General features: G+C 42.6%; 2 protein-coding genes across 3 annotated transcripts; one reads left to right on the top strand and one right to left on the bottom strand.

Moving 5' to 3' along the window:
- Nucleotides 1–223: 223 nt before the first annotated feature.
- Nucleotides 224–3737, bottom strand: LOC144700804 (ran-binding protein 1 homolog b-like). The gene is made up of 4 exons (XM_078572349.1): nucleotides 3463–3737; nucleotides 2331–2482; nucleotides 1267–1392; nucleotides 224–645 (listed from the first exon to the last, which is right to left on the bottom strand). The coding sequence occupies exons 1-4, from the start codon at nucleotides 3615–3617 to the stop codon at nucleotides 476–478; spliced, it is 603 nt and encodes a 200-aa protein (XP_078428475.1). The 5' UTR covers nucleotides 3618–3737; the 3' UTR covers nucleotides 224–475.
- Nucleotides 3738–6624: 2887 nt separating this feature from the next.
- On the top strand, nucleotides 6625–26567 carry LOC144700802 (uncharacterized). Of its 2 annotated transcripts, none has more exons than XM_078572346.1 (10): nucleotides 6625–6956; nucleotides 7715–7806; nucleotides 8470–8636; nucleotides 10485–10798; nucleotides 23710–23779; nucleotides 23930–24173; nucleotides 24528–24599; nucleotides 25309–25387; nucleotides 26084–26201; nucleotides 26424–26567. In XM_078572346.1, exons 1-10 carry the CDS (start codon nucleotides 6683–6685, stop codon nucleotides 26449–26451), a joined length of 1458 nt encoding a protein of 485 aa, XP_078428472.1. In that variant the 5' UTR covers nucleotides 6625–6682; the 3' UTR covers nucleotides 26452–26567. The 2 variants fall into 2 exon arrangements, with proteins under 2 accessions (XP_078428472.1, XP_078428471.1); XM_078572345.1 differs by having other exon boundaries at nucleotides 23629–23779.
- The last annotated feature ends 31 nt before the right edge of the window (nucleotides 26568–26598 follow it).

The raw sequence follows: 26598 nt of genomic DNA, 5'->3' as shown, positions 1-26598 counted from the left end.
AGAAGAGACAGCGATGAAAAGATATAGAGAAAGGGTCGAAGAGACGAATAGAGAGAGAGAGCGAGACGAGGAGCGAGATAGAGACGAAGATAGGCAAAGAAAGTGAGAGAGAGTATGTTGGGAGAAAGATGAATATCCAAGAATTTAATCGCCAGGATTACTATAACCGCTTCAGAGATCATAAAGATAACTTGAAGATAACTCAAAAGAGACATCAAAGAAATGAAACGAAAAAGAAATCATCATCACATCACCCAAAAAGTATTCAATTTCATGACCACATCTCAGCGCAATATAAACCCATTCGACTCGAAAACGACCACCCAGCACAACAAAAGATCATTTCTTCACAAACGATTCCCCAGACACAAACAAATGATAACCACCGCCCAAAAAAAAAGACAAGGAAATATCGCGATATTAAAAAAAAAAGGAAAAAGAAAGGGAATACATGATACCTGGAGAGGTGAACACATCACTCCCCCTTCTTCTCGGTCTCGGCCTTCTCGTCTTCCTTCTTCTCCGATGCCACGGTCAGCTTTTCCAAGAGGCCTGCCGTCGACTTCGTCTCCTCGCTCTCCTTCTCCTCTTTTTCTACCTGAGACTCGGCGATCTCCTCCACCGTCTCCATGAACTTCTTGCAATCTAGCCATACAAATAAAAATAGTTAGATATCGAAGAAATTAAGATACAAACATTGATCTAGGTTTGTATTGGGAAGGGGAATAGGGAGTAGAATGGGATTGATCGGAGAAGACGAGCCGCCTGACGACGCGACGAGGTAGAGATGATCACGAGGTACGGGGATTGCAGAGGAGGAGAGACAAGAGAGGGCTGCTCTATTTTATGGAAATAAGTATGGGTCAAACAAAAGAAATGACGAAACTAACCATAGATATGATGGGGATATTATCAAATTTTGTGCATGCTATAAAACTTAGAACGGTAATACTTTTTTGAGGTTAAAACGGTCAGTGGACAACTAGGGAAACCTTTAAATGAGCAAAATATAAGAACACTCAGTAAATTCTAGCCCTGGATATTATAGGATTTTCATGGAGTAAATCTCTGTAAAAGTTAGAAAAATTGTATCGAATATTTCTGCACTTTTTTCTTCAAAGAATGATGGAAATCTACTTTAATTGAGAAAAAAGGAGTGATGATGAGACTTCTTTTTCGTTTGAGACCATAAATAAACTAGAACGTAAGAAGAGTAATAAATTTTAAATTTTTGAAGAAAAAATGCAGAATGCTCTCTGTACTGACTTTCGACGGATCCGAAGCGAATGCAGAACATTTCATCTTTCAGTTCTCCATCGGAGAAGTCAGTGGCATGCCACACACATGACTTATCACTGCCCGCATGCTCCTGAACTTTGATTGACGGGGTCACTGAAAAAGCAACAACAATAAAACTGTCAATATTAGAACAAAATTGACAAGACCGTAAATAAAAACAAGAACAAGTGAAGCAAATCTAATGAATGAATGAATAATGAGTTTGAAAATGTCGACATTAAGACAATTCATAAACCGTATAATAAAAACATGAAGAAGCACAATGATCAGACGAATGAATGAAGCGTTTGAAATTGTCAACATTAGAGCGAAATTCATAAAACCGTATTAAAAACAATAGCAAACGAAGCGAAGTGATGCCATGGATTAATGACGGGTTTGAAATTGTCAACATTAGAGCGAAATTCATAAAACCGTATTAAAAACAATAGCAAACGAAGTGAAGTGATGCCATGGATGAATGACGGGTTTGAAATTGTCAACATCAGAGCAAAATTAATAAAACCGTATATAAATAGAATAGCAGGCGAAGTCAAGTGATGACGTGGATGAAGGAAGAGTTCGAAATTGTCAACATTACAGCAACATTCATAAAACCGTATATAAAAACAATAGCAAGCAAAGCGATGTGATGTCATGGATGAATGGAGAGTTTGACATTGTCAAGATTAGAGCAAAATTCAAAAAACCGTACATAAAAACAATAGCAAGCGAAGCGATGTGATGCCATGGATGAATGAAGAGTTTGACATTGTCAGCATTAGAGCAAAATTCATAAAACCATATGTAAAAACAATAGCAAGCGAAGCGACGTGATGCCATGTATGAATGAAGAGTTTGATATTGTCAACATTGGAGCAAAATTTAAAAAAAAAACCGGATTCAAAAACAATAGCAAGCAAAAAGATACACTGAATGAATGAAGAATTCGAAATTGTCAACATTAAGCAGAATTAACAAGCGAAATGATGTAATGATTGAATAACGAGTTTGATAAAATGAATAAATGAATAGTTTAATTGAACCCTAACCAAGATGATTTGCGCAGATCTTCAGAGTCTTCGCTTGTCGCATGACCAGCCGAACTTTCCCCGTTTCCTTGTGCTTTAGAAGTTTCACCGAGCCAGTTCCTCTTTCTTTCCACTGGTTTCCATCCTTATCAAACCGATAAAGCTTTGACTTTCTGCGGTACAAATTCAATCAAATATATAATCAATATAGAACAAGAAAATTATACTCGTAGCGCAAATAAACACCTAGAAATGAGGTAAAGATCGTAGAATTAGATCCTTGTCAACCCGATAAAACTTTGACTTTCCGTGGTGCAACTTATACCAAGTATGCGGATTCAATAAACGCCTTGCACAATAAAAATAATATCAGGGTACGAAAATAAGACATTGAATTAATCGAAAAAAATCTAGAAATAACGTAAAGTTTCCCCAATTCAATCATTGTTAAACCGAAAAAGATTCGACTTTCTGCGGTGCAAATTTTAACAAATAGGTGCATTCAAATAATAATCTAACACGTGAAAAACTAAATCAAACACGAATGAAAACCCTTTAAATATTCGATGAAAACCTAGAAATAAGATAAAAATCGCCAACTGAATCCAAAAAATCAGGAAGAAACTGACAGTCAGAGCAGGACGCCTCGACTTTCTGCGGAACACATTGTATCAGATACGCGCATCCAGCAACAATAGAGCACAAAAAATGAAAATCAGAGCCATATACAAAACCTAGATAGAATCGTGAAAATCTTTAAAATAGAGTAAAAATCGCCAACTAATGCCAAAACAAATGGATGAACTGACAGTTCAAGTTATTCGATCAAATCTAAAATAAAATTTTGAAAAATAAAATACAAATACCATCACAGTGCCACTTCCCCTTCCTTTCCAATGATCTTTATCCCGACGAAACCGATAAAGCTTCGCGTGTCTACGGATACAAATTCGATCACGACACAAATAAAAAAATCTAGAAATAATCGATAAAAACCTAAAATAAGATAATAATCACCGACCAACACCAAACCAAAGGGACAAACAGCCATCTCGAAAATTACATCAGATCCAAAACAGAAAAACCGGAAATAAAGCACAAATACCAAAAAGAAACAGTAAAAACCTAGAAAAAAAGGGATTAAAAGACCGACAGTTCAAGCAGAACGTTCTCGTTCTCTTCTCCGGTAGATACGGTGATCTCCTCGAGACGGACGATTGGGGCTATGTGAGCCCCGGTGTCCTCGTCCTCTGCTGCGTGGGGAGCCTCCTCCTCTTCCTCTCTGTGCTCGGGATCGTTTCCGGCCATGTCTGACGAGCTCCGAAACCTGAAGAACAGATCGAATCGGAGATACCTCGGCGAGCAGCACCAGCTATGGCGGCGGCGGAGAGTTCTTCTGGAGCAGAAGAGTAGAAGGGATTCGGAAGTGCGGTGGCCGCTCTTTTTATATATGGGCGAGCTCCGATCGCGGACATTCTAGAGGAAGTATGGTGCTAACTTTTCCTCAATTACCCCGGTATTTATCTGCCTCTTGCTGATTCAACCTAGTTTCTTTTTATTTTGTTTTGTAGTCCCACATTGGATTTTTTCTGTGTCCTTGATGGGAAGCCAAGGAAATGAAAATGGAAATTTTGTATTTATAGAATATGGGGTGGTTAGAGAATAAGATATCGCATTGTGTTGTCTTTTTCTTTTTTACTTTTATGTGAAAAATAATATAACTTTCTTCTTCTTTGTCTATGTCTTCTTTGTCCACCACTTTGCTTCAAAAGCCGCGCCTGAATCTTCATTGAGGCCCCTGTGGCTTGAGTCCTTGATTACCTTGATAGTTTATTTCAGTTTATTTCTTTTTTTGGACCCAAATTGGCTTTTCTCTATGTCCCTGTTGGGGGGCCAAAGTTAGTTGTTTGGGAATGAATGGGTAGAACTGGTAAATTGAAATTTAGTATTTTATAGAATTTGGGGTGGTTAGAGAATAATATATTGAATTGTGTCTTTTTTTTTCACTTATTGGGTGAAAAAATAACATATTTATTCTTCGTCTTCTTTATCCGTGACTCTGCTCCAAAAGCCGTGCCCGAAATCTTCATTGACGCCCATGTGGCCTGAATACTCGATTACCTTGATAGTTATCTACGTCCTGTTGATTAAACCGAGTTAATTTTAAATTCTTATTTAATCCAAAAATGGCTCTTTCTGTCCCTGTTGGGAGGCCAAGGTTAATTGTATGGGAATGAATGGGTTGAACTGGCTAATGGAAGATTTATATTTTATTGAATTTAGGATGCTTAGAAAAGAAGATATTACATTGTGTTTGCATTTTTTTTACTTCTTATGTGAAAAAATAACATAACTTTCTTCTTATTTGTCTTTGTCTTCTTTATCCATGACTCCACACCAAAAGCTGAGCCTGATTTTTAATTGAAGGCCATGTGGTGTCAATCCTCGATTATCATCTATGTCTTGCTGATTGACAAAGTTTCATTTTATTTCTTTTTTTTGGACCCAACTCATATTTTTTATAAGTCCCTGTTGGGAGCCCAAAGTTAATTGTCTATTAATTAATGGGAAATAGAAAAATTGCATTTTATAGATTTTGGGGTAGTTTCATAAGAAGAAAAACTATGCATTAGCTGCTTTATAATTTCATGTGAAAAATGACACATCTATCTTTTTCTATGACTTTGCCTACGTTATCTATGACTCCGCTCCTAAAGCCTCACATAAATCTTTATTGACAAGTGCGCGACATGGCACGAAGTTTGAAAATCCCAATGTGATGAATACAATCATAAGGATTTTACTTTTTCGTAATTTCAGATGTCACATTGAACATTTTGGAAATACTTTTATGGACCGAATAATGTTGATGGCATGTTGATGAAACATGATATTTCAGTGCAATTTGCTTTAGCAACCATTTGGGTGATGAGATGCTTTTGAAAGTGAAAGATCTGCTTTTCTTAAAATTTGTATTTATTCTAATAAAATCACCAATCTCCTATACAAAAAGTATTCCTTGATGTTGATTTTTTCCCTTAAATTAAACATATGCTATTTGGATTTATAAAGGTGTTTATATTCATCACATAGATGGGTACTTTATTTATTTGCAATAAATTAGTGAATATATATAAAACGAATGCAATATTATGGAGCGAGAGACATATTTGTAGAGATTTGTAAAATTGGATGAAAGACATCAAATTTCATTTAAACCTAATGGTGACTTTTTACATTTCTACTGGATCATGTGATTTTCAATTACATGAATTCGTAAACCACAATGGCAATAAAGCTACACTCTATAATATTCAATTATTAGATGGGAATCATTCATAAATAAATATTATTTACTTATGCATATTCATTTACAAATAAATTCAAAGGCAATAAAGTCTAAGTGTAGAACTTGATTCATACTGCAAAATTTCTAATTTATCATCGAGGGAAGACTATTATTTTTAATCAACAAAAGTTACCCCTGAATCAAATAGTAAAAAATAAACTTGACTCTTGCACCCGTCTTGAATAACTAATTTCTACCTCAAGTCTAGCATCAAATCTAGCTTTTCCTTTCTCTCCAATATACTAAAATATAGCTCCAGCTTTGAGTGAAAAAACTAACCCGACTTAAGTTATTTGTAAATGAAATGAAACAAACGTAGCGTTGGCCTTCACTAAAATTGTTGAGAAATAAAACTGAGGTTTATCATTTTTATCAGAGCTTGAATAAATAATTAGAAGATGAATCAGGCCGCATGTGATACTACATTAAGGGAAAATGATTTTTCCACTAAAGAAAAGTAAATGAACCATTTTCATAAAATTTATCATAGAGTCTAGAGTAGTAACTTTAAGCGAATGCGAGATCATGAATTAGTAACTGCATACAACTGCCGAAAAAATCCCATTTGTTTCGAACTTTATATTTTTTGGGATGGGTATAAAGAAATTATCATAAGTGCTTGGTACAACTATATTTTTATAATAACACGAACTGTACTAGATTTCAAGGAATTTTTGAAAAATTTAACATTTCATTGCACACCTTTTATAAATTTATACAATATTCTAATAGAATTGTATACCTGTCCTGTCAAATATCCCATCTTATTATTCAAGCTGAATAAAGCCATAATTCCTCATCAATATGGACTCACTTTTAGTCTCCTTACTTTCTGATATTGGCGAAAAAGAGAGTCAAGACTTTAAACGGACATATTTCAAATTTACCGTCATAACCGGTACTATCAAAATTAAGTTGACATATTTAAACGAGTTTGATTGACTCCGGTAACTGAATTGCCTTCTTCCTCAGAGCGGGGAGGAAATCGGAGGGAAGAGATCAAACGAGCTCGAGGAGGACGGCCATGGAGGGCAACGAGATGTCAGCGAGCTTCGAGCAGAGGCTGTTCGATAGGCGTATGGGCCTTGGCGGAGTGGGAAGGATGGGCTGCACTCTCGTTACCGGCTTCCTCGGTGGCGGCAAGACAACGCTCCTCCGCCATGTCGTCCGTCATCGCGGTGATCTTCGCGTAGCCATCGTCGTCAATGAATTTGCTGAATTCGACGTAGATTCCGTCATTCTGGACTCAGAACGCCTCAACAAGGCTTACAATCTCCCTCCTGCGTCTTTCAGTCTCGGTGAGATTTAATTTTCTTCCCGTTTCATTGTGAACGGAAAATTCTGAGAAAGAAGATTAAGATTTTTCTCAGAATTACGTGTTGAAATTTTGAGGATGAGGTCAATATACTTTAACAAAGAAATAATGACTGAGATAATGTCTTCTGTTTAGAACTTGGTGTCTTTTTTGTTGAATTTTATTAAAATGTGATCTCCGTATTAAAAAGACCTAAAATAAGTCCAGTGGATTTAATAAATGAATATTAAGGTGATTTATGATTAAAATTTTAGTCGTTTTATATGTTATGACTTTGTCTATCTTTTGTTGAATTTCATTAAAACGCGATTTCCATTATCATGAAAAGCTGAAACATGTCTGTCAGACTTAATAATTGTGAAAAGTGTAAAAGTAAAAGTCAAGGACAAGAGATTAAGATTACATAATGACTGAAAGACTGAGAATGAGGATAATCTACAGAAACAAAGAAACAATTGACTGAGACAATATCTTTTGTTTCAGGACTTGGTGTTTATTTTGTTGAATTTTATTATGTGAATTCCGTAATCACAAAAATCTAAAATAAGTCTATGATTAAACACGAATTTCTTATATTTTAGGACATAATTTCATAAAAAATGTGATTCCATTATCAAAAAAACCTAAAATATGTCTGTTTGACATAATAACATGAATATCCGGATGGATTATTATTAAACATCAGTTTAGCTGTTCATTCAACATGTTTGAGTGCTAATCTGTGGATTCTGGTTTGGAAAGGGTGTGGAAACGGAGATGTAATGGGGACTTTTAGAAATATCCTTCGGGGGATCATTGACAGCAAACAGAATTTTGATTGCCTAATTGTTGAGGTATTGTTGTTTTCTCTAAATCACGATATACAGCTGAGTGAAATGCCTTCGCTGCTTAAGATATCTATGATTTTTTCTTATCAAGCGATGATTGTATGAAATTTGGATAACCTCTGTGTTGGTGTGAGGATTCTCAATCAGATATCCTAGTTCACCTTTTGCGGGGTTATATCCTTGTCAGATAAATGGGGGATATGGTTGTGGACTCAATTTCGAATTTTCTTCATCATTGCAATGTCGTACATGAATAACAAGATGATAAATCAATGATTATGTCACTTGAAAAAAAAAATTATTTTCTTGATGCGAGGATGGTGAGCCCATGTACTTATGTAAGAGAGATTCAGAATCCATCTTAACCGCGATTAATTAGCAGAATATATTATCATTCTCTGTGTCAAGGAGTTGCCAGAATACCGGATAAGAGATGAGAGAAGTGCAGTACGATAGATATTTTATTGGTAACAAAAAAGGGAATGCATTTAGAGAAACTGCTGCCTCCCTGTAGGGAAAAGGTACAACGGCTAGTTTTGAGGTGCACGTGAGTCAAAAATGCTGTTATGATAATCTATTTCTTATAAGTCATATTCTGATTTTAGAACCACCATTCTGTTTAAAATTTCTTTTTATGTATAAAAAAATTGGTTTCTTTACTTTGCATAGACGTCTGGGCTGGCCAGACCAGACCATTTTGTGGCAACGTTAGAAGAGTTCGGGGTGCATCTGGACATGACTGTAGCGGTAGTGGATGCTGAATCATTAGACAAGGTCATAAAGCTGGATATTGCTCAGAAACAATTGCAACATGTCGATCTTATACTACTTAATAAGTAAGTTGCATTTTCGGAATTCATGTTTTGTTTTTAAGATTTGCTTATTTCAGTGTTTTGTGGAACATGTTAGTTTTCTATGCTGCTGATATTTTCTTGGGGTATGAATTTATTGAGTTTTATGGACTTTGGTAGAAGCATGTCCGGAAATATTTTATTTCTCTCAGTTGCAAAGTTCATGATCACTTGAGAAAAGTTAGTCTTAGTAATGAGATCTTGATTGCTTCTCCTTTGGGATAGGTTTATTCTTGAAACCTTTTTTGATATGAACCCAGAGATGTAGCAGTTGAACTCCAATGTATCACTTCAAATACTTCAATAAAATTGTAGATCAAGACTCAAATGTTGATGCATGATAGAGAGAGGGAGAGGGATGGAGAGGGAGAGAATAGTCTGCTGAATGAGATGTGGCTGGATGAGAGAGGCGAAGAGGAGTGTCTGGGGGATGGCCTGTTGCTGGAACGCTCACTGACATGCATACAGGCATTTTAGTCATTTGACGCCAATAGGGACATTTTTCCATCATTTTTTTTCCTGCATGTTTTCCTTTTAAATCAAGCAGCCCTCACTTTAGATGGCAACCATGAAAGTAATCAAAGTTTTTTTGGTTACATGTCTCTCTCTCTGTGTGATGTCCATTCCCCCTGTATCTTATCTTCCTCCACTAATGATCTTCCCGACCCTCTCCCGCATCATCTGAGTTCCTGGCGATGATCATGGTGCTGGTCTCCCAATCTACCTATATCTTCCCCCATAAGAACTCCTGGGTTCTTATCAGACTTGCCTGCAGACTTACACAGGAATAGTTGTCTGTTGGAAAGGAGCGAAGGTTAGAGGGAGAGAGGGAGAGTTTTGATACCAGGTTGCATCTACAAAAGATGTCTGACCCATAAAGCAAAAGCCATCCCAGCCCAACCTCAGGCCCCCCTAAGCCATCCAGTTCAACTTCATGAGGCAGCCTTGACATGTCATGAACGCCCTATATGCTTTCCTCCAATCCTCGTCCTACTTTAACCATCTATTCTAACAGATATCCATCCCTGGACGCTTTGAATGGTCCTCTCCTCCAACTGGTGACACACATCCTGCCTTGTCCAATGGCGTTGTCAATTACGCCATATCCTATTTCCCCTACCTTCCCTTCTTGTCCTTCTAATTCTGTAGGTGGATCATGAAAGTACCTTGGGTGATTAATTGAAGTTGAACTCGTTTACATTGAAATGTGATTGAGCAGCCGATGCAACCTAAAAATCATATCAGAGAGAGGACCTATTGACGGAGAGAACTCACTATGATGATCAGGCTGCTTGGAGAGGATGCTCTTCCCCTTTTTGTAGACCTCGTTTGGCTCTTAAAGGGTCTACCCTTGAGTGGGCCAATACTGGACTGACACTTCTCATAAATCTGGCCCAGTATCACACCAGTTTTCTCTTAATAATGAAGGAATATGTCATCTCATTGATAAAAGAGTAATTTTAGTTGTTCAGTATCTTTATGTCAGATTACAGGGCTTTGGTTAATGGACATTCAATAAATTCCATACAACGCCAATGAATAAAATAGATCCATTTATTTTCTGTAAACTCATATCATTTTGACGCTTCAATGTTGGATGGAGGCCAATCCCCTTTTTGAAGTTTTATTGTAGCGCCTGTTTTTTAAGCAACTAGTTTTGGATTCTTTGAATTATCTTAATTTTATTGGCGCCATCTACTGTTTTTTTATTGGCCTATTGGCAGATGGATTGTGATATATAAATATACATTTATATATTTATCCAGTCAATCAATTAATGAGCACAATGTGAGATTTATTTGTGTTGACTCTTTGCTCACTTGTGATCTTTAGATGCGACTTGGCATCTCTTGGTCAGATTTCTGACGCAGAAGATGCATTGGAATCTCTAAGTGGAGGTGCAAGGGTAGTTCGCTGTCAGTTTTGCAGAGTTCCTTTGGAGATCATTATTGACTGCAGCAAAACTGAGTCTTTGACGATTACGAAAAAGGAAACGGCAAATATATCATTCCTTTCTCATGAATCCTTCTCTAAGCCAACTTTCCAAGATGTTGTGATTGATTATGTTTGTAATGGTGTTTCATCTCCGGCAAGTGTGAATAATCTTCCCAAATTGAAGGAGGAAGCTTCAGAGGAGCTGAAAACTGGTTAATTCCTTGGCCTATTGAATTTCATTCCTTTATATTTTCAGAATACATATTTTTTTGCATTTTTCTATTGATTGATAGGTGACAGCATTGTGCAAATGTGACTAGATGTAAGTTCATACAATCCACGTAGTATCTAGGTCTCTTTCGTCATTCCAGCCCAATTGGGGCATTCTAGTCATTTGGACATTATGTAATTCCTTTAAATAGGACAGCCCTCCCTTAAGGCGGGCAGCCAAGAAGTATCAAGAGATATGTCTGGCTACCTGGCGATGTCCATCCCGCCACTATCTTCCCTCTGACGACGTCCACTCCGTTGGACCTCCACTTTGGCGATGTCCACTCTGCCTGCCTCTCATCATGCCGAAGTCCACTCCGCCATTCCCTGTCCCTGTGTTGACAACCTTTTCGGCATCTTCTCCCTCCCTCGTCGTCCTATCTCCGATATGAACTAGCAAAGCTCGCATCACGCGAGGAGTCTGATGCTTGAAAATGTTAACAAATATGTTATACCTGTTACTCTCAATATTTGGGGGGCTAGAGAAGTTATAAATGATCATTTTTTGTACTTATTTAATACAAGAATCATGATACAACATTGAAGCCAGTTTTGGGCATTTTGGTTACTTAGGTTACATTCAGGTGGGTCATTTGGCCATAGACACCTGTTGAGACTAGGAAGCGAAAAATCTGTGTAAAGGTCCTCCTGCCCCTTGGAGACACCGTGACAACAGTTTTGAGTCAAGAGTCTGGAAAGAAACCCGAAGATAAAGAGAAGCAAAAGAGCTGCACTTCTCATTTTTGGGTATCTGTATGCAGAATGCATTGGTCAGATGATGAATATGAAGCAAACAAAGTAGTGGCCAACCAAAGAAGAAACATAAACAGGCCTCTCTACATGACACATGCTGAGTAAACAGCGCTTGCCATGCATTTTCAAATAAATGGCGGGAAAGCCGAGACGAGATCATATAATTCATTTCTTTAAGTTTTTGCTTCGGCATCAGCGGTGGAGCATGAGAAGTCCTCCCCCACCAGAGGGAGCATTGGCCAATGCGACATTGTTTCCAGACCTTCATCTTCCCTGTTCATTTCTTCTGACCTATCCTCTCTTTGGTCTATATTTGTTCTTCGTTCTGACTTGATCGTTGGGGACGACAATGTGGCAGGCACAACAAAATATTGGGTTTCATATTCTTGATGCCACCTAGAGTACTATCACTCAACAGGCCCATGACATGAGTTACAATGGTCGAAATTGCCTCTTACTGCATATGCGGAGTGGTATTCACTTGCCACCTCATAAAACCTCCTTTCAAGCTGAGGAATGGATACTCATCATTCCCAGCTTGGACACAAGGGAGTTATGTAGAGTTTAAGACAATCCCTTGGTGAAGAGCTTTGGCAGGTGGTACTTTTTTTTTTGAAGTCAATCGTGACATCTTGTTCTCCAACTTTTCCTTGATGAAATGTTTGTCCATCTCCACATGCTTGATCTTGTTAGGTTGGACAAGATCATGAGCAGGGCTGATGGCAGATTGTCAGCCAGAGAGCATCTAGAACCTTTTACACCATTATTTGTATCTAAAACCTTCTAGGACTGCCAGTTAGTATATAACCGTTTATTTCGTTTTCTTTTGAACCTTCTGGGCCCAGTGTAACCCTATGAATATGGGGTTTTTGGCATTTTCGGTCTTCTTCCTCCTCAACCCCTTTTCGTGAGTTGTCTAGACAGGCAGGCGTGTGGGCAGAAGGGATCGCTGATGCGGAGCTTCATCTTGTGTCAGCAGATATTTGAAATTGTGATAAGGCTCTTCCAAGGACGTATCAGACTAAGAAGAGGAGGACTACTTCTACCCACATCACACATGCGGGTTGAATTGGCACGTGCGAGATCTGAATAAAAATGCGCGGGAAAGGGGCGCCAAGGGGAGAATATAAATAGCGGAGAAGAAGACAAGAAGGGGGCGGTTATTCTCTGGCGTTCTCGAGCTACAAGAGATCCTCCTGCTGGTGCTGCCCGATCCGGACGGCGACTCTCTCTCCCGATCCAGGGAGCAGACTCTATCTAATTACTTCAAATTCCTTTCCCATTGTGGTTTCTTTTTTTTTAATTTTTAATTTTTTATTTTTTTTAGCAAAAATCACGGTGCCGGGTACGGCCAACCCTAGGGTTGTGCCCGTAGTCCGATCCAGCCGTGCCCTGGATGCCACCCATGGAGATTTTATTTATAAAGTGTAGTGTTTTTCAATGTTTGTGTGCGTGGATCGAGTATATATATCCCAATTACATGCGGATCCCACTCGTCCACGCTCATAGTTAGGGAAAAGAAAAGATACATAGGTGGTACCTCACGGACGCTCGGGGAAGAGTGTACGTCGGCGTCTCTCTAGGGCGGCTGCACGAGGTCGTTGTAGCGCTTGGCGGCGCTGTAGTGGGGGTGGGTCTTTGCCGTCGTCATGTGTGCTGGAAGTAGTGCGCAGTGACGCTCTAGTCGGGGCAGGCGCGGTCCATGCCTCGTACGCCAGCGCTCCAGGCAATCCTCCAATCTCGCGGGCATGTCCTCACGCAGAGGCGGCGTGTGCGAAGGGAGGGCAGGCCAAGACGATCGAGCCGATGGCATCCTCGGGCCATGGGTGGAAGCTCCTGCCAAGAATAGAAAAGTGAAGTGGGGGTGCAAGCTTGTACCGCATGGTTGGCGAGGGCATCAGCTGTTTGGTTGCCCTCTCTCAGCTGATGATGAAAGCACGCGATACGCAAGCGGCACCGTGTGATGTCTCTCCACGCTCGATGTAGTCGCCACTGAGAGCATGTGCCTGTACGAAACATATCAACTAATAGCTGTGAGTCCGATTCCATGACGATATTATGAAGGTTACGTTCCTCACAGAGGAGGAGACCGTCACGTATCGCCATAGCCTCGGCTACCGTATTAGTTTGTACACCATAAAAGAAAGAGAAGGCAAAAAGGAAACTCCCTGTGTGATCTCGAAGGATGCCTCCGCCTCCAGCGGGCCCCGGGTTCCCTTTCGCCGCACCATCTACATTTAGTTTGAGGTAGCCTATGGACGGTGGACGCCAATGGATAACTCGATACTGGATGCGGGTCACAACGGGGGTCACCGAGATCCCAATGGAGCGGAGGAGCATACACGCGAACTCTGATCGGCCGACTGGGGGGGGCAGAAGAGGATGAATCCGCCGAAGCCACAACTGAACTCGTCTCATGATGTCCGCTACACGCATGGGTGTATCTGCAAAACGAGAGGAATTTCGCCCTTTCCAAATCTCCCATAGCAGGTAAGCTATGGTGATGGGGAGGATGGGGCTCCGTACAGAGCGAGTTGGTGAGAGGATAAACTTGCCAAAATACTTAGGCGGGGTAAGAGGTCGAAGGCGATCGGTAATGAGACGCCAGCATGCCACTGCTGTCTCACTGTGGAAGAAGAGGTGGTCAACCGTCTCCGCGTGAGGGTGGGTGGGACAGCAATGACACTGTGAACTAAGGGAATAGCCTATGCGAGTCATGCGATCATCCGTCGGGAGGCCTCAGTGTATGAGTCTCCAAAAGAAAAAGGAGACTCGCGTGTGAATCGCTGGATGCCAGATGCGCGGACCCCAGGCCTGTGGGGGGAATTTCTCGCGGTAATGCTCCCAAGAGGAGCGACACGTGTAGGTGCCATGGGGTGTGAGAGTCCAGATAGCATCATCAGAATGAGAGTCGAGGGGCGGTGTCTGGACCTTGAGGAAGGTGTCCAAGGGGAGACCGTGCTGCTCCCAGAGGTGGGGTGTGTTGCTTCTAAGCAACTGGGCTACAGTGAGGCGCACGTGGTGTGGTACAAACTGAGGATGGGAAGCAAGTGGCGCGTCGGCGTGCCAAATATCATACCACGCGCTAATGTCTCCTCGCTCGATTTGCCAACGTGTCACATGAATCATCTCGAGCCAGTGACGCTGCCACGTTCGCCACCTCTTGGAGTCTTTAATATCAGACTCGCGCCGGGCCCATTCGCCATATTTGGCTAGAATAAAAGTCCCCAATGGGGAGTGAGTGGTTCGCATGGGCCAAACAAGTTTCTTTTGAAGCATGTCTTGGACGTCCGAGAGGCGTCTGATCCCTAGACCCCCCTCATCCGTCGGTAGACACACTTTCTCCCAAGAAACCCAATGATGACGCCTCTCTCTCTCAAGGTGGCCAGACCATAAGAAGCGCGCGCATAGGCGTTCCATAGAGCGGAGAACCGTAAGAGACAGGGAATGTACCGCCAAGGTATGTAGTGGGATACTCATTAGGACATGCCGGATGAGTTGGATGCGCCCTCCTGGGGATTGGAAACGAAGTTTCCATCCCTCCAATTTCTTTCTCAGTTTGCCTAGCACGGCATCAAAGTAATGATGTTGAGTAGGGCCGAGAAAGATAGGGCATCCAAGGTAGTCAAACGGAAGCTGTCCTCGTGAGTATTGTGTGAAATGCCGGATGATCTCCGAGCACCTCTTAGTGGTGGAGGGGCCCACAATGAAGCTGTTCTTTTAAGCATTGACGAGCTGGCCGGATGCTTGCTCGTACACTGTAAGGACACTCATAAATTCCTTAATGGACTTTTTAGATCCATTAAGAAATAAGATGGCATCATCAGCAAATAAGGAGTGCGAAAGAATCGGGCAGCCTCTCTTCGTGAAGTACGGTTGGATGAGGCCTTGATTGATCGCCCGTGTGAGCGATCGGCTAAAGGCCTCCTCCATCAATATAAAGAGGGTAGGTGAAATGGGGTCACCTTGCCGGAGTCCCCGCGTAGCCGTGAAAGAGCTAGTAGAATTTCCATCCATCAAGAGGGAAAAGTGATTCTCCCTAATGCAAGCATCAACAAGTGCGATGAATGCATCCGTGAATCCGAAGCGCCGTAACACTTCGAGGAGGAATTTCCACTCAACTCGATCAAAAGCCTTCTCCATATCAAGCTTGATGATGACATTGGAGCCCGGAATACGAGTGTCTATCGACTGGGCTAGCTCGTGTACTAGTGTGATGCTGTCATGGATCTGTCGACCCTTGACAAAGCCACATTGTTCTGGCGAGATAAGTCTATCAAGGAAGCATCCAAGTCGGTTTGTAATGATCTTTAATGCGACTTTATAGCACACATTACAAAGATTGATCGGACGAAAGTCACGGAAGGAAGTTGGGGTATCCACTTTTGGAATGAGCGCCAAAAAAGTGGATTTCCAACTCCTTGCAAAGACTTTTCGTTGGAACGCCTCCTTGATAGCTAGTACCAAGTCAGTGCCGACAACATCCCAGCATGCTATATAGAATTCGGCCGTGAATCCATCTGGTCCTGGGGCTTTGTTACGGCCCAAGGAAAAGACTATCTCTTTGATTTCCGGTCGCGTCAAGGGGGCTAGCAAAAGTGCATTCTCTTGGTCTGTCACCAAGGAGGGGATGGAGGAGAGAATGGCCTCGCTCATAACAATGGGCTGCGAGGAGAGGAGGGAGTGATAATACTCCACCCCTACGCCTGCTAGCTGATCAAGGTCCTGGTCATGCGTCTCGAGTAGGGTCGTATAGTTCGATCGTGCTCTGTGGCGGATCGAAGCGCGAAAGAAACGCGTGCTCCTATCGCACTCTCGCAGCCATTGGATACGTGATTTCTGGAGATAAAAAATCTCCTGACGTCGCGTGGCATCCTCCAGCTGCTCTCTAAGACGGAGCTGATAGTCTCCCATGTCATCTGTCCAGCACTCCTGTAGGTGTCGGTCGACATCGACCAGTTTCTTTTTAAGTTCCTCAACGGGTGAGTGGACGTCTCCAAAGACATGACGGTTCCACCATTTGAGGTGGAGCTTGAGGTTCCTGAGCCGATAACTAAAGTTCTCCATAGGAGATGTAGAGATCGATCCGTGCTAGTGACTACGTACGTAGCTCTAGAAATCACTATGTTCCAACCACATAGTCTGGAATCGAAATGGTGGTCTACGGACTCGATGACTCGAGTCTGGAAGAAGGAGGATCGGTGTATGGTCCGAATAAAGTCTCGGGAGGATCTCCACCGTGAGGTTGCAATACATCAATGCGGTACTATTAGTAAAACAGCGGTCAAGCCGTTCGTATATACGCGCATCGGCTTGACGTTCATTGCACCACGTCCACTTCTCTCCTATGGTCGGCGGTTCTACTAAGGAAGTGTCGTGTATAAAGTCATTGAAAGCATGCATAGAGCGCAGCCGTGGAGGGCAGCCCCCTTGGCGCTCACTAGCGTCACGTATGGCCTAGATGCGAGTGAGAGTGGATATGGTGAGCGAGTTCCTCCCAGAGGGCCTCATCCTCGGTGTGTCTATGCGGAGCATACACAATGGTAAATAGGTAGGGCTTTGGGAGATGCAGCACGTCAAAGGTGACATACTGTGTCCCTTCAGCCAAGAATGCAATCGAATAGCCTTGCTTCCAGAAAAGCCAAAGCTTATTCGATGGATGGCAATAGACATGATCCATCCCGAGCTTCCTCGCGATGAATTGGGACTGGTCCGATGTAATCATCGGCTCGAGCAGCCCCACTATGCCTAAGCTGTGCCTATGAATAAGAGAGAGTAAGTGAGTTTGGGTGAGAGGGTTACCAATCCCTCTACAATTCCAAACGAGGCTGGGTATCATAAGTCTATCGGCTCGCGTGACGCACCCGAGAGCGGGTGTTGTGCGTCTGACGACGTGAAGGAGATGATGCATCCGAGCGATGTGCCGGGTAGGAGGTGAACCCATATCCGATTCCTCCGAGAGGGATTCCCCGTCCTCCTCATCGGTGGAATCCCGACCACTAGTGTCACTGTACCTCTCCTCCGAACTAGTGAGAGTGGCTTGACAGTTTGTCAAGCACTCCTTCGGTTCCGAGGGTAAAGATGGGTGATGCGAGGGGGTATGTGGGAGGAGGTGGGGATGGGTATGGAATCAAGAGGTGGGTGTGTGTGAGCGGGGGGATGGGGTGAGTGGGTGGGAGTGGGGGGAGGTGGGTCATCAGGTGGTGTTAGGATCATGGGGGGGTGGATCAGGGGGTAGTGAAGAGGGAGCATGGGGGGGCGGGGGGGGGAAGGAGGGGGTGAATCGGGGGGTGGGAGAGAGGGAGGAGGTGGAGAAGGTGATGGGGCGAGTGGAGAGGACTGAGAGGGGGGAGATGTAGAGTGGACTAGGGGTGTGGCGTGGGGGAGTGAGTGACGTGGAGAAGGGGGCAAGGGACACGAAGAAGTAGGCCGAGGGGAAGAGTGGCGAGGCGAAGCGGTAGGAGAAACCTGGGAGGATATACTAGGGAGGGACGTGGAAAGGTCGGTGGTAGATCTAGGAGAAGTGGTAGGACAGGCAGGGGGAGAGGTACGTCCATCCGTCAGAAGGTCCGTAGTATGAGGCTCCTCGAGTACATCCAGTAGGGCAAAAGTGTTCGAGGTCAGTGGTGTGGAACTGACCTCTTTTCCCTTACGAGAAGGGACATCTCTGGCCCGTTGTGGGGTTTTGGGGTGCTTCGCAGCGCCCTTCTTCACCCACTGGGAAGTAGGAGCGGCAGCTTTAGCCACTTGGGGCTGAGCTGTCGCAATAGCTCGAGGGGGGGGAGGAGATACTACGGAGGGATGCGCCGATGTCACTACAGGGTGTGGGGCTAATGGTGGTCTCCCGTAAGAACGTCGCCCTTGGTTGGTAGGGCTAGTGGCGGCAATGTAGTTGTTATAATCCATAGGTGGGAGGTATTCCTCCTCTATGGCCGAAGGAGCCTGCGTCGCCTTCTGGCTGTATGTCTGAAGAGTATGGCCTAATACGCTGCAGTGCGTACGAAATCGCGTGAGGTTTTCGTAGACAATAGGTTGACTGATCATTTCGTCCCCATTACGGATGAGTATCATGCGATGTATGGGGGAGAGTAAGTCGATCTCAACGCATACTCTCGCATAGCCCGGACGACTGAAGAGGTGGACGTCCTTGTCCACTCGTATAAAAGTGCCTACCGCACTAGCGAGAGACTCCAAGGCAGAGGGTGTGAGTAAGTGAGGACGTAGGCCAGGAAATCCAATCCATACTGGGACTGAGTGGGGGAAATGTTCACGTGAGCGCCCTGTCTGCTCTGCTGTCCATCTGTAGGTGTGCATCGTGGAGTCATTGACTGTCCACATAGTGCGGCTCCATGCCTTCCTAAAATCCGCCTTAAGCTGGAACCGAATAAAGACGCTCTTGTGGTTCCGTGCTCCAATGATCACCTGTCCCTGAAAATGTCCTGGTGCTAAATAGACTCGCATGATATCATCTATGAGCGGGTGTTTCGTAGTGAACCGCCCGATCAATGTATAAGCGAATGGCGCGGCCATTCGCGTTACCTCCTCCTTAGAGAAGGTAACTAAGCGTACACCATCAGAGTCAATGTAGCTTCTCGGGGGGATCGTATCGTCATAAAGAGAGGGGAGGGTGGGCTTGGGAAGTGTAGTAGGTTGTGTAGTAGTGGCGCCCGCCACTCTCGATGCCCACGTCATCGTTGAGGTTGTTACGACCTGCGTGTGGGGGACCCCATTAGTGGGGGTGGGGTGGTCACGAGATCCCATGTTATGTCGGTTCATTTCTTTCGAGTCACTTTTTTTGACTTGTTCAGAGTTGACCAAGTCAGTCAAAGTGACTCTAGTTGACTCCAACGGGTCAATCTGTGCAGTGTTGACCAAGTGGTCAATATGCACAAGGTTGACGCCGGGGGTAGTCTGGGAGGAGTGGGACTTGTCCTTGGGGACATTGGGCAACTCTGGTCTAGAGTTGACCAATTGGTCAACTTGGTCAACTTTGACCAGGGGGTCACCTTGGTCAATGTCGGTCAAGGGAGTCACGTGGGCACGGTTGAGCACGGGGGCAACCAAGTCCTCACGGTGAGTGCTGTTGGAGTCAGCATGGTCTACTTGGTCAATATTGACCGAGTCGGCTCGGTCAATATTGACCATCTGGTTGACGTTGACCGGCTGGCCAACGTTGACTGTATGGTCAACGTTGGCCTTTTGGGCTCCGTTGACCGTATGGTCGACGTTGACCGTGTGGTCAATGCTGACCATTTGGTCAACGTTGACCGTTTGGACAACGTTAGCCGCATGGTCAACGTGGACCATGTGGTCCGTGTTGACCGGGAGGTCGGCATGGACCGAATTGTCGTCGGTGGACCGGTTGACTCGGTCGACGTTGACCGAGTCAGCCCGGTCAGTAAGGTCAATGTTGACCGCGTCAGCTGGGTCAGGCTTGACCGAGTTGACTCGGTCGGTCTGGACCGAGTCGACCTGGTCGACTCGGTCCGGCATGAGCAGACCGATCGGGTCGACCAGGTCGGTAACGACCTGGTCGTCTCGAGTCTGACTCGCCGAATCGACCGAGTCGACCAGGTCGTTCGCGACCCGGTCGACTCGGGCGGTAGGGGCCGAGTCGATCGGATCGACTCGGCCTGGGCCGCTGTGGACTCCCCGTGCTGAGTCATTCCCGTCGACCGAGTCGACTGGGATTGACTCCGCCGACGTGGCATCCTTGATGGCGCAATTGGATGGTCCCGATGACGTGGCCTCATCGAGACCATCAGCTGGTTGCGCCATCGCTTGATCGGACGGCCGTGATGCGTGTGACTGGTCAAAAAAGATGGGCGTGGGTGACGTGGTATGCGCATTGATGACCGCCGCTGCCACTGTCAGAGTTGAAGAGTCAAAAATAGTGGGCGTTGGCGGTAACTCCACCGCCAATGGTCTGCATTTTTGAATTGGATGGGGGTCCACCAATGGTCCACCATCCGAACCGTCCTCGTTGCGACACCTGTCGCCATTGACGGTTCGGATTTGTGGGCAAAATACCTCCGCCGTAATAATGACGGGGTGCGGTGCTAATTCCATTTTGTTTTGGGTTTTTTTGTAATTTTTGTTTTTTTTTGTTTTCGATTTTTTCGTAGCGTTAGATCCATCCAGGCTGTTGCCTCCGACGGCCTGGATGGAGCCACGGCGGGTGTCTCCCAAAGCGCCCATATCTGACGTGTTAAACATGTCAGATACGAGGCTGAGGTGGTCCCGCTGGTCGCCTGGCGTGCTTGACACGTCGGGCGGCCAGCGAAGAGGCACCGCTGAGTCAGCGGCCCGCATGGGATTGCGGGCCGCGTTCCTTCTTTTGTTGTTTTTTTTTTCGGCGAAGGCAGGATAAAACGTTTAATTTACATGCTAAAAAGGCAAGTAAATGATGAACTAAGTGTACCTTGGTGTTCTTCTCCCCAAGACGATCAATCCAAGCTCAGATTTTGCAAGATTTCACATTGTATAGCTTCCAAATTTCGAAAAATAAATTTTGGGAAAGAAGACTCACCTTCGAACTTGATATCTCTGTAGAATGAGCTACACTGGTCCGTTTGAGGCGCTTTTTGATTCGATTCCATTGTGGTTTCAACTCTCTTCTCGTCGCTCTAGATCGATTCAAACTGTGGACTGAACGAGAGGAGTTCAGTCTGATTGCTAGTGAAGGACATGGTGGATTTATTGATCTAGTTCAGAAGAAGCATTCGTCGTGTGTTTACATCTTTCATATATCGCTGAGATCTACCGAGTCTTTAGGATCTTAACAAATTGCAACATAACTGAACTTGGATGATCAAGCAGATAGTACAATTATGGGAGAATGCTTGAAAGCAGAGAGCTTCACAGATGCCTTGGGAAAGGGGCCCAAATTCAGCTTTGGAGCTAGAGTTGGAGACGACTTGCTGCTTCTTACTGTTCCAGGTGACCAGATTGCCGAGCAGAAGAGAATAATAGCTGGTGGCGGACCTGAAATCTACCTACGGTCCAGCATTGTCAGAGTCAGTGTAGATCTCCAGACTTCGTGGAAGGTCAAACTAAGTCTGATAGTTCCCCTTAAGTACCGGAGCAACCTGTATGCTTCCTGAAAATGTGAGATATTATCACGATGCTAAAAAAATATGATATAAGACCACGGCTTGGTATCAGGGCTGATGGAGACTCGCGGCAAAGACATCAGTTGGTGAATCAGGGGGGCAGAGGGATGATCTGTGGGATAAATCAAGAACAGCTGGCAATTAGGATTGATGACTGGTGATCCAGAGCGACGTCCTGCCTCCAGGCATGACATGCAATCACTGTTGATCACTGGCCTATCAATTATTGGCTGGTGCAATCGGGTGGTATTCAGTGGATTTTTGTCTATTGGGATCTGGAAGAAAGAGAAGGTCTTACCTTTCAAGTGGTAGCAATGTCCCTTTAGCTGACAGTCTCATGCACTTGGGGTTGAATTATATACCCAACTTCCTCAGGTAATACCCCAAAACTCATTAGAGATAATCTCTATCAATGGAGAAAATATATCCAGTTCACCTGTTGACATTGGTGTCATCTCTGTCACTTGACTGATAATCCACTATCTGAAATGGAAAAAATGAAATACCTGAAATATCAATGCAAGGAAGATGTCCTGGTTTTCTTGGTATTGGACTCAAATGATATCTGAAAATGAGTCAAGCCTATCTGGATTATGAAACCTTGAAAGAAATTTGGGATGCTGTATAAATAAGGAATTCCAAACATGACAATGAGTCGTTCTTTTTTAACTTAGTTAATAGGTCAATGACAGTAGTTAAAATGGTCAAAATAGCCTTAAACTGTGGATGGCGCATGGTACTCACATGCCACCTCAAAATAGTCGAAATTTTCTTTTCTGATAGAAATCTCTGGTCTTCTTCTGGACAACAGTGAACTACTAAACTGACTCTAACTTCTTACTTCCACGTTGTTTGTTTTCTGTCCAAAGGAAGAGCCGTTCAATTTAAAGGGAAGGCACACTTGGTTAAAAATTACCAAAATGCCCTTATCTGGCTAAAATGACACAGAATCCCGATTTACAAGTGGTGTTGGTTCTTCCTCTTGTCTACCATCTCTCAGTTTCTTCTCCCTTGCTCTTCAACGTGTGGTTCTTCCTCTTCCACCCCTGAGTAGACTGTCTCAAGTGGTATTGACAGCCTTGTGATCTTTTTGCGTCAATGAAGCATGTGCAGATTCAAATAAATAGGAGGGCATGAGAAGAGGTGGCTAAAAATGGGGGCCCAGCCCCTTAAGAAAAGGAAGTTGCCTCATTTTGGAAATTGGCATTGCGGGAGCAGTTAACCAGTAATGGGAGATTCTCTTGGGCTGCACGGCCTGAGCCAATCTGGCTGGCTCTATCCTTCTACCTCTTTTTCTGCCTTCTATCACTATTTTGTCACCCTCAAACTCTTGCCTGTTCCTTATACTCTTGTTCTCACAAACGAAATCAATTCTTGAAGACTACCAAAAGATAAGCCTTTTCTAAAATATCCACGCTGGAAATTATGATATCATTTTACTCTATAGTATTCAATTACAGTCTGAATAGAAGAAAAAAGGAAAGAACTGAAATGATATTATTGATACTCATAGAAATAGAAAGTTGGATAAAGAAGAGGGAAGGATCAATCTGATGAAATTCCAAATTGAAATGGAGAGTACGCAGTCATTCCAATGGGAATCTCAAGAATCAACTTTGGTAGAGTCTACAGGAATCAACTTCGGTGGTGGGAACAACGAGTTCTGCAATTATACTTTCCAGCATGAAATTTTAATTTCATTGTAAAAGACCCAAATCCTCATAGGCATCGTCCAAATTTGCTTGCCTGATTTTATATAAAAGATTAGTAATTTTCTTTGGCGATTTAACTTCGCATTATTGATGATAGGAGTAGTGTACTATTTTGTCAATATCTTCACTATTTTCTTCCTATTTATTCTTTCTTTGTGGCATTTTTCTCAAATTATTTTCCATTTTTTGTCTCAGATTCATCTCTTGGAAATTCGTTCTCGTCTGTTACTTTCAAAAGTGAGAGTCCGCTGAGTTTGTCTTCTTTTCAATCATCAGTTCTATCGATGATGAAGTATTCAGTTGGTCTAATTAGGGCAAAAGGAGTTCTGTGGTTTGCCGATGATAGGTTGGTTTACACTAAATATTGGTTATCTTTATTTCCCATACTTATCATTTTTTGTAGAAATCTCTCAGAAATAAATCATTTGATGATAATTTTCACATATAATGTGTTGATGACTCAAAACTGAAAAAAGTTGTCTTTGGGTGCATACAGAGATAGGCGGTATATTTTCCAATGGAGTGGTGTCAAAAGAGTGGAGGCTGTCAGCAGTGGACGCTGGGAAGTGGCTCCGGGATCCCGATTGGTGATGATTGGGGTCGATCAATCTGAACTTGTTGCGATTCTTGAAATGTTGCAAACGCTACCAGATCATCCGAAGAGCATACCATTCGAAATCAGTTGTAAAAGATACTCAGAAATTTTGGCTTCAAGGATTTCTAATGATGGAAGATTTAAGGTATTTAAATTTTAGTTTTGCATTTTGGCGGGCATGCTTTCTTATTTATGCCAATTATTTTATAAAATTGTTTATTTATTGCAAACATGTTAATGGCCTAGATAATCTGCAAGATAAACAAATAAGAACCTGCACTGTTAATAGTCGTGCTTGATATTTACATTTTTCTTTCTTTCTTTCTTTGGCCATCGTGCAAGGAAAGCCATTCAATGAATCATGCGAGACATTAAATGCAGACTAATTTCAGTTATCACTTTAAAAATTAAAGCCCTCCCAGTATGACAGTAAACTCCCTTCATATCTTCCAAAAATTCAGGAAAAAATTCTTATCAATGAGTTTTTCTGAGTTCATAGGAACCTTGTCTGGAAAAGATGCCGCTTATTGTGTTTGGACTGAAAGGATCGCCATTACGGGGCGTACAAGAGGTACACGGGATACCTTTATTTTCATTTATTTCTTACTTTTGTCTTGTCTATGATTTATTTGCTTGTCTATGATTTATGGAGATTTGAGGCTTTTCAAAAAGTCGATTTTAAATATGGATATCTTTGGTATAAATAAATACATTCATTTTTTGAAAGAATTAAATAAATACATTCATATTTTTCATCATTTTTCTCTGACAAAAAAAGAGGATGATAAGATTCTGTCCAAAAATGCCTAAAACAGAATTTCCTCTCGGATGTGTTTTGCGCTTTTTATCAGCTTGGGTACTTTGGTCATTCTCTTTTTGAATGTTTTCCTTTAAATTAATGAGGAGTACGACTATTTACGGAAAAATATTGAAGAAGGGAATGACCGAAGTATCTTTAACTGGTAAAATTACAGAAATATCTGGATTTAGCTTTGTAGGGGGATGTCAAAGGGATGCTCTATCCGCATAAAATAGTACGAATATCTTGCTATGACCTCTTTGCTCAGAACACCACGTCTCCAGAAGAAATTTGTCGATCTTATGAATCGATAGCCTTAAATTATCGCAAGGATTTGACAAATACTTCTTCATGACAATGAGGAGATTTCCTTTCCTGATCTTATTTTTAACTATACTTTTGAAATCTAATACTTTATGCAATTTTCCTGGCTTTTTTGTGGTAAATCTTATTTAAAGTGAATTAATACAAAACGCCGCAGTCCCAACTAAATGGAGCGTTGATGCAAGCGATAAACGGAAGATGGGTTATTTTCTTGACTGCTGATTCTACGCATCAAGGTAATACTTAATGCTTTTGCTCCTCATCGCCATGAAATTCTCTGAACAAGCCAATTCATTTATTAATTTTCCCCAAGTTCATTGTCCCAAGTGAGAGGCCCAATATTCGACATTAAACTCTGATATTTTTGTTACTCCAATTTAATGCACTTCCTTTTAAAATACTTGTGTGACTCTCCCTGATGGAGCGCAATCAAGAAGTGGTTGTATCGGGCCTGTGACATTGCTATTTATATATGTCACTGTGAGATGACCTTGCACGTGCTCGGTCACATGTAGCTATACAGTTTTATGCAACTACTGACTGTTGTAATAGCCGTTGTCATATCTATGGGCCCTTGAAGTGTATAAGCCCAATAAAAATATATTTCTAAAATTTAATGGAAGAGTGACAGTTTTTTTCTTACCGGATTCCTTTTCTCCTTCTCTCCGATTCTTCTTATCCTTGAAAATGCGTTTTTTATTTCCCTTCATATGTAGCCTATTATGGGACTCCATAAGTCTCTAGCCTACCTTTGAGTTTCTCAATCAGTCGTTTCAATCTTTGTCCACAAGTATTTTTCGTTTTTCCAATTTAATTACTCATCGAAAATTCTTTCGTTTCAGACAAATTCTTCACTTTATAGCTGCCATCTAAACCTAGGATTCATATTTGAATTGCATTTCAACATGCAAGTTTGTTCTTCGTTATTGCAGACTACCAACTGCAGTATCTACCTAGCCTGGCGTTGGATCCTGATGATGTATGGAATGAGATTCGAATGGTTGCCAGTCAAGTGATCGCTAAATTATGCAAGAACTTTTGCATTTGCAGGTACCTCAATACTTGCTGTTTTTTAGTTCATGTATTTATAGTAATATCCAACTAAATCATCTTTAACCAACTGCGATCACAGTTCAAAAAAATAAGGGATTCTTTTCTTTTGGACTACTCATCCCAAAATTTTTTCTTCTATTTCGGTTTTGCTATCGTACATATTTTTTTATTTTTGTGGACAATGATGCTCATATCTGTGTTTTTCCGGGTATGATGTAGGTGTGAGCTCGCAGCCCATGTCCATTGAGAAATATAACGTGGAAATAAAATATTTTGTTATCATTTAATTTCATCTGTTTATCTGTAACAAGACTGAAAACAAGAGCTATGAAAAGTTTATCACACTGCTCTACTTTCTCTGCTTATCTGTCATGTCCATTTTAATGTTAAAAAA

This window comes from Wolffia australiana, chromosome 3 (genome assembly GCF_029677425.1).
Source record: "Wolffia australiana isolate 7733 chromosome 3, ASM2967742v1".
NCBI lineage: Eukaryota > Viridiplantae > Streptophyta > Magnoliopsida > Alismatales > Araceae > Wolffia > Wolffia australiana.
This window is presented reverse-complemented; position numbering and strand designations above follow the sequence as displayed.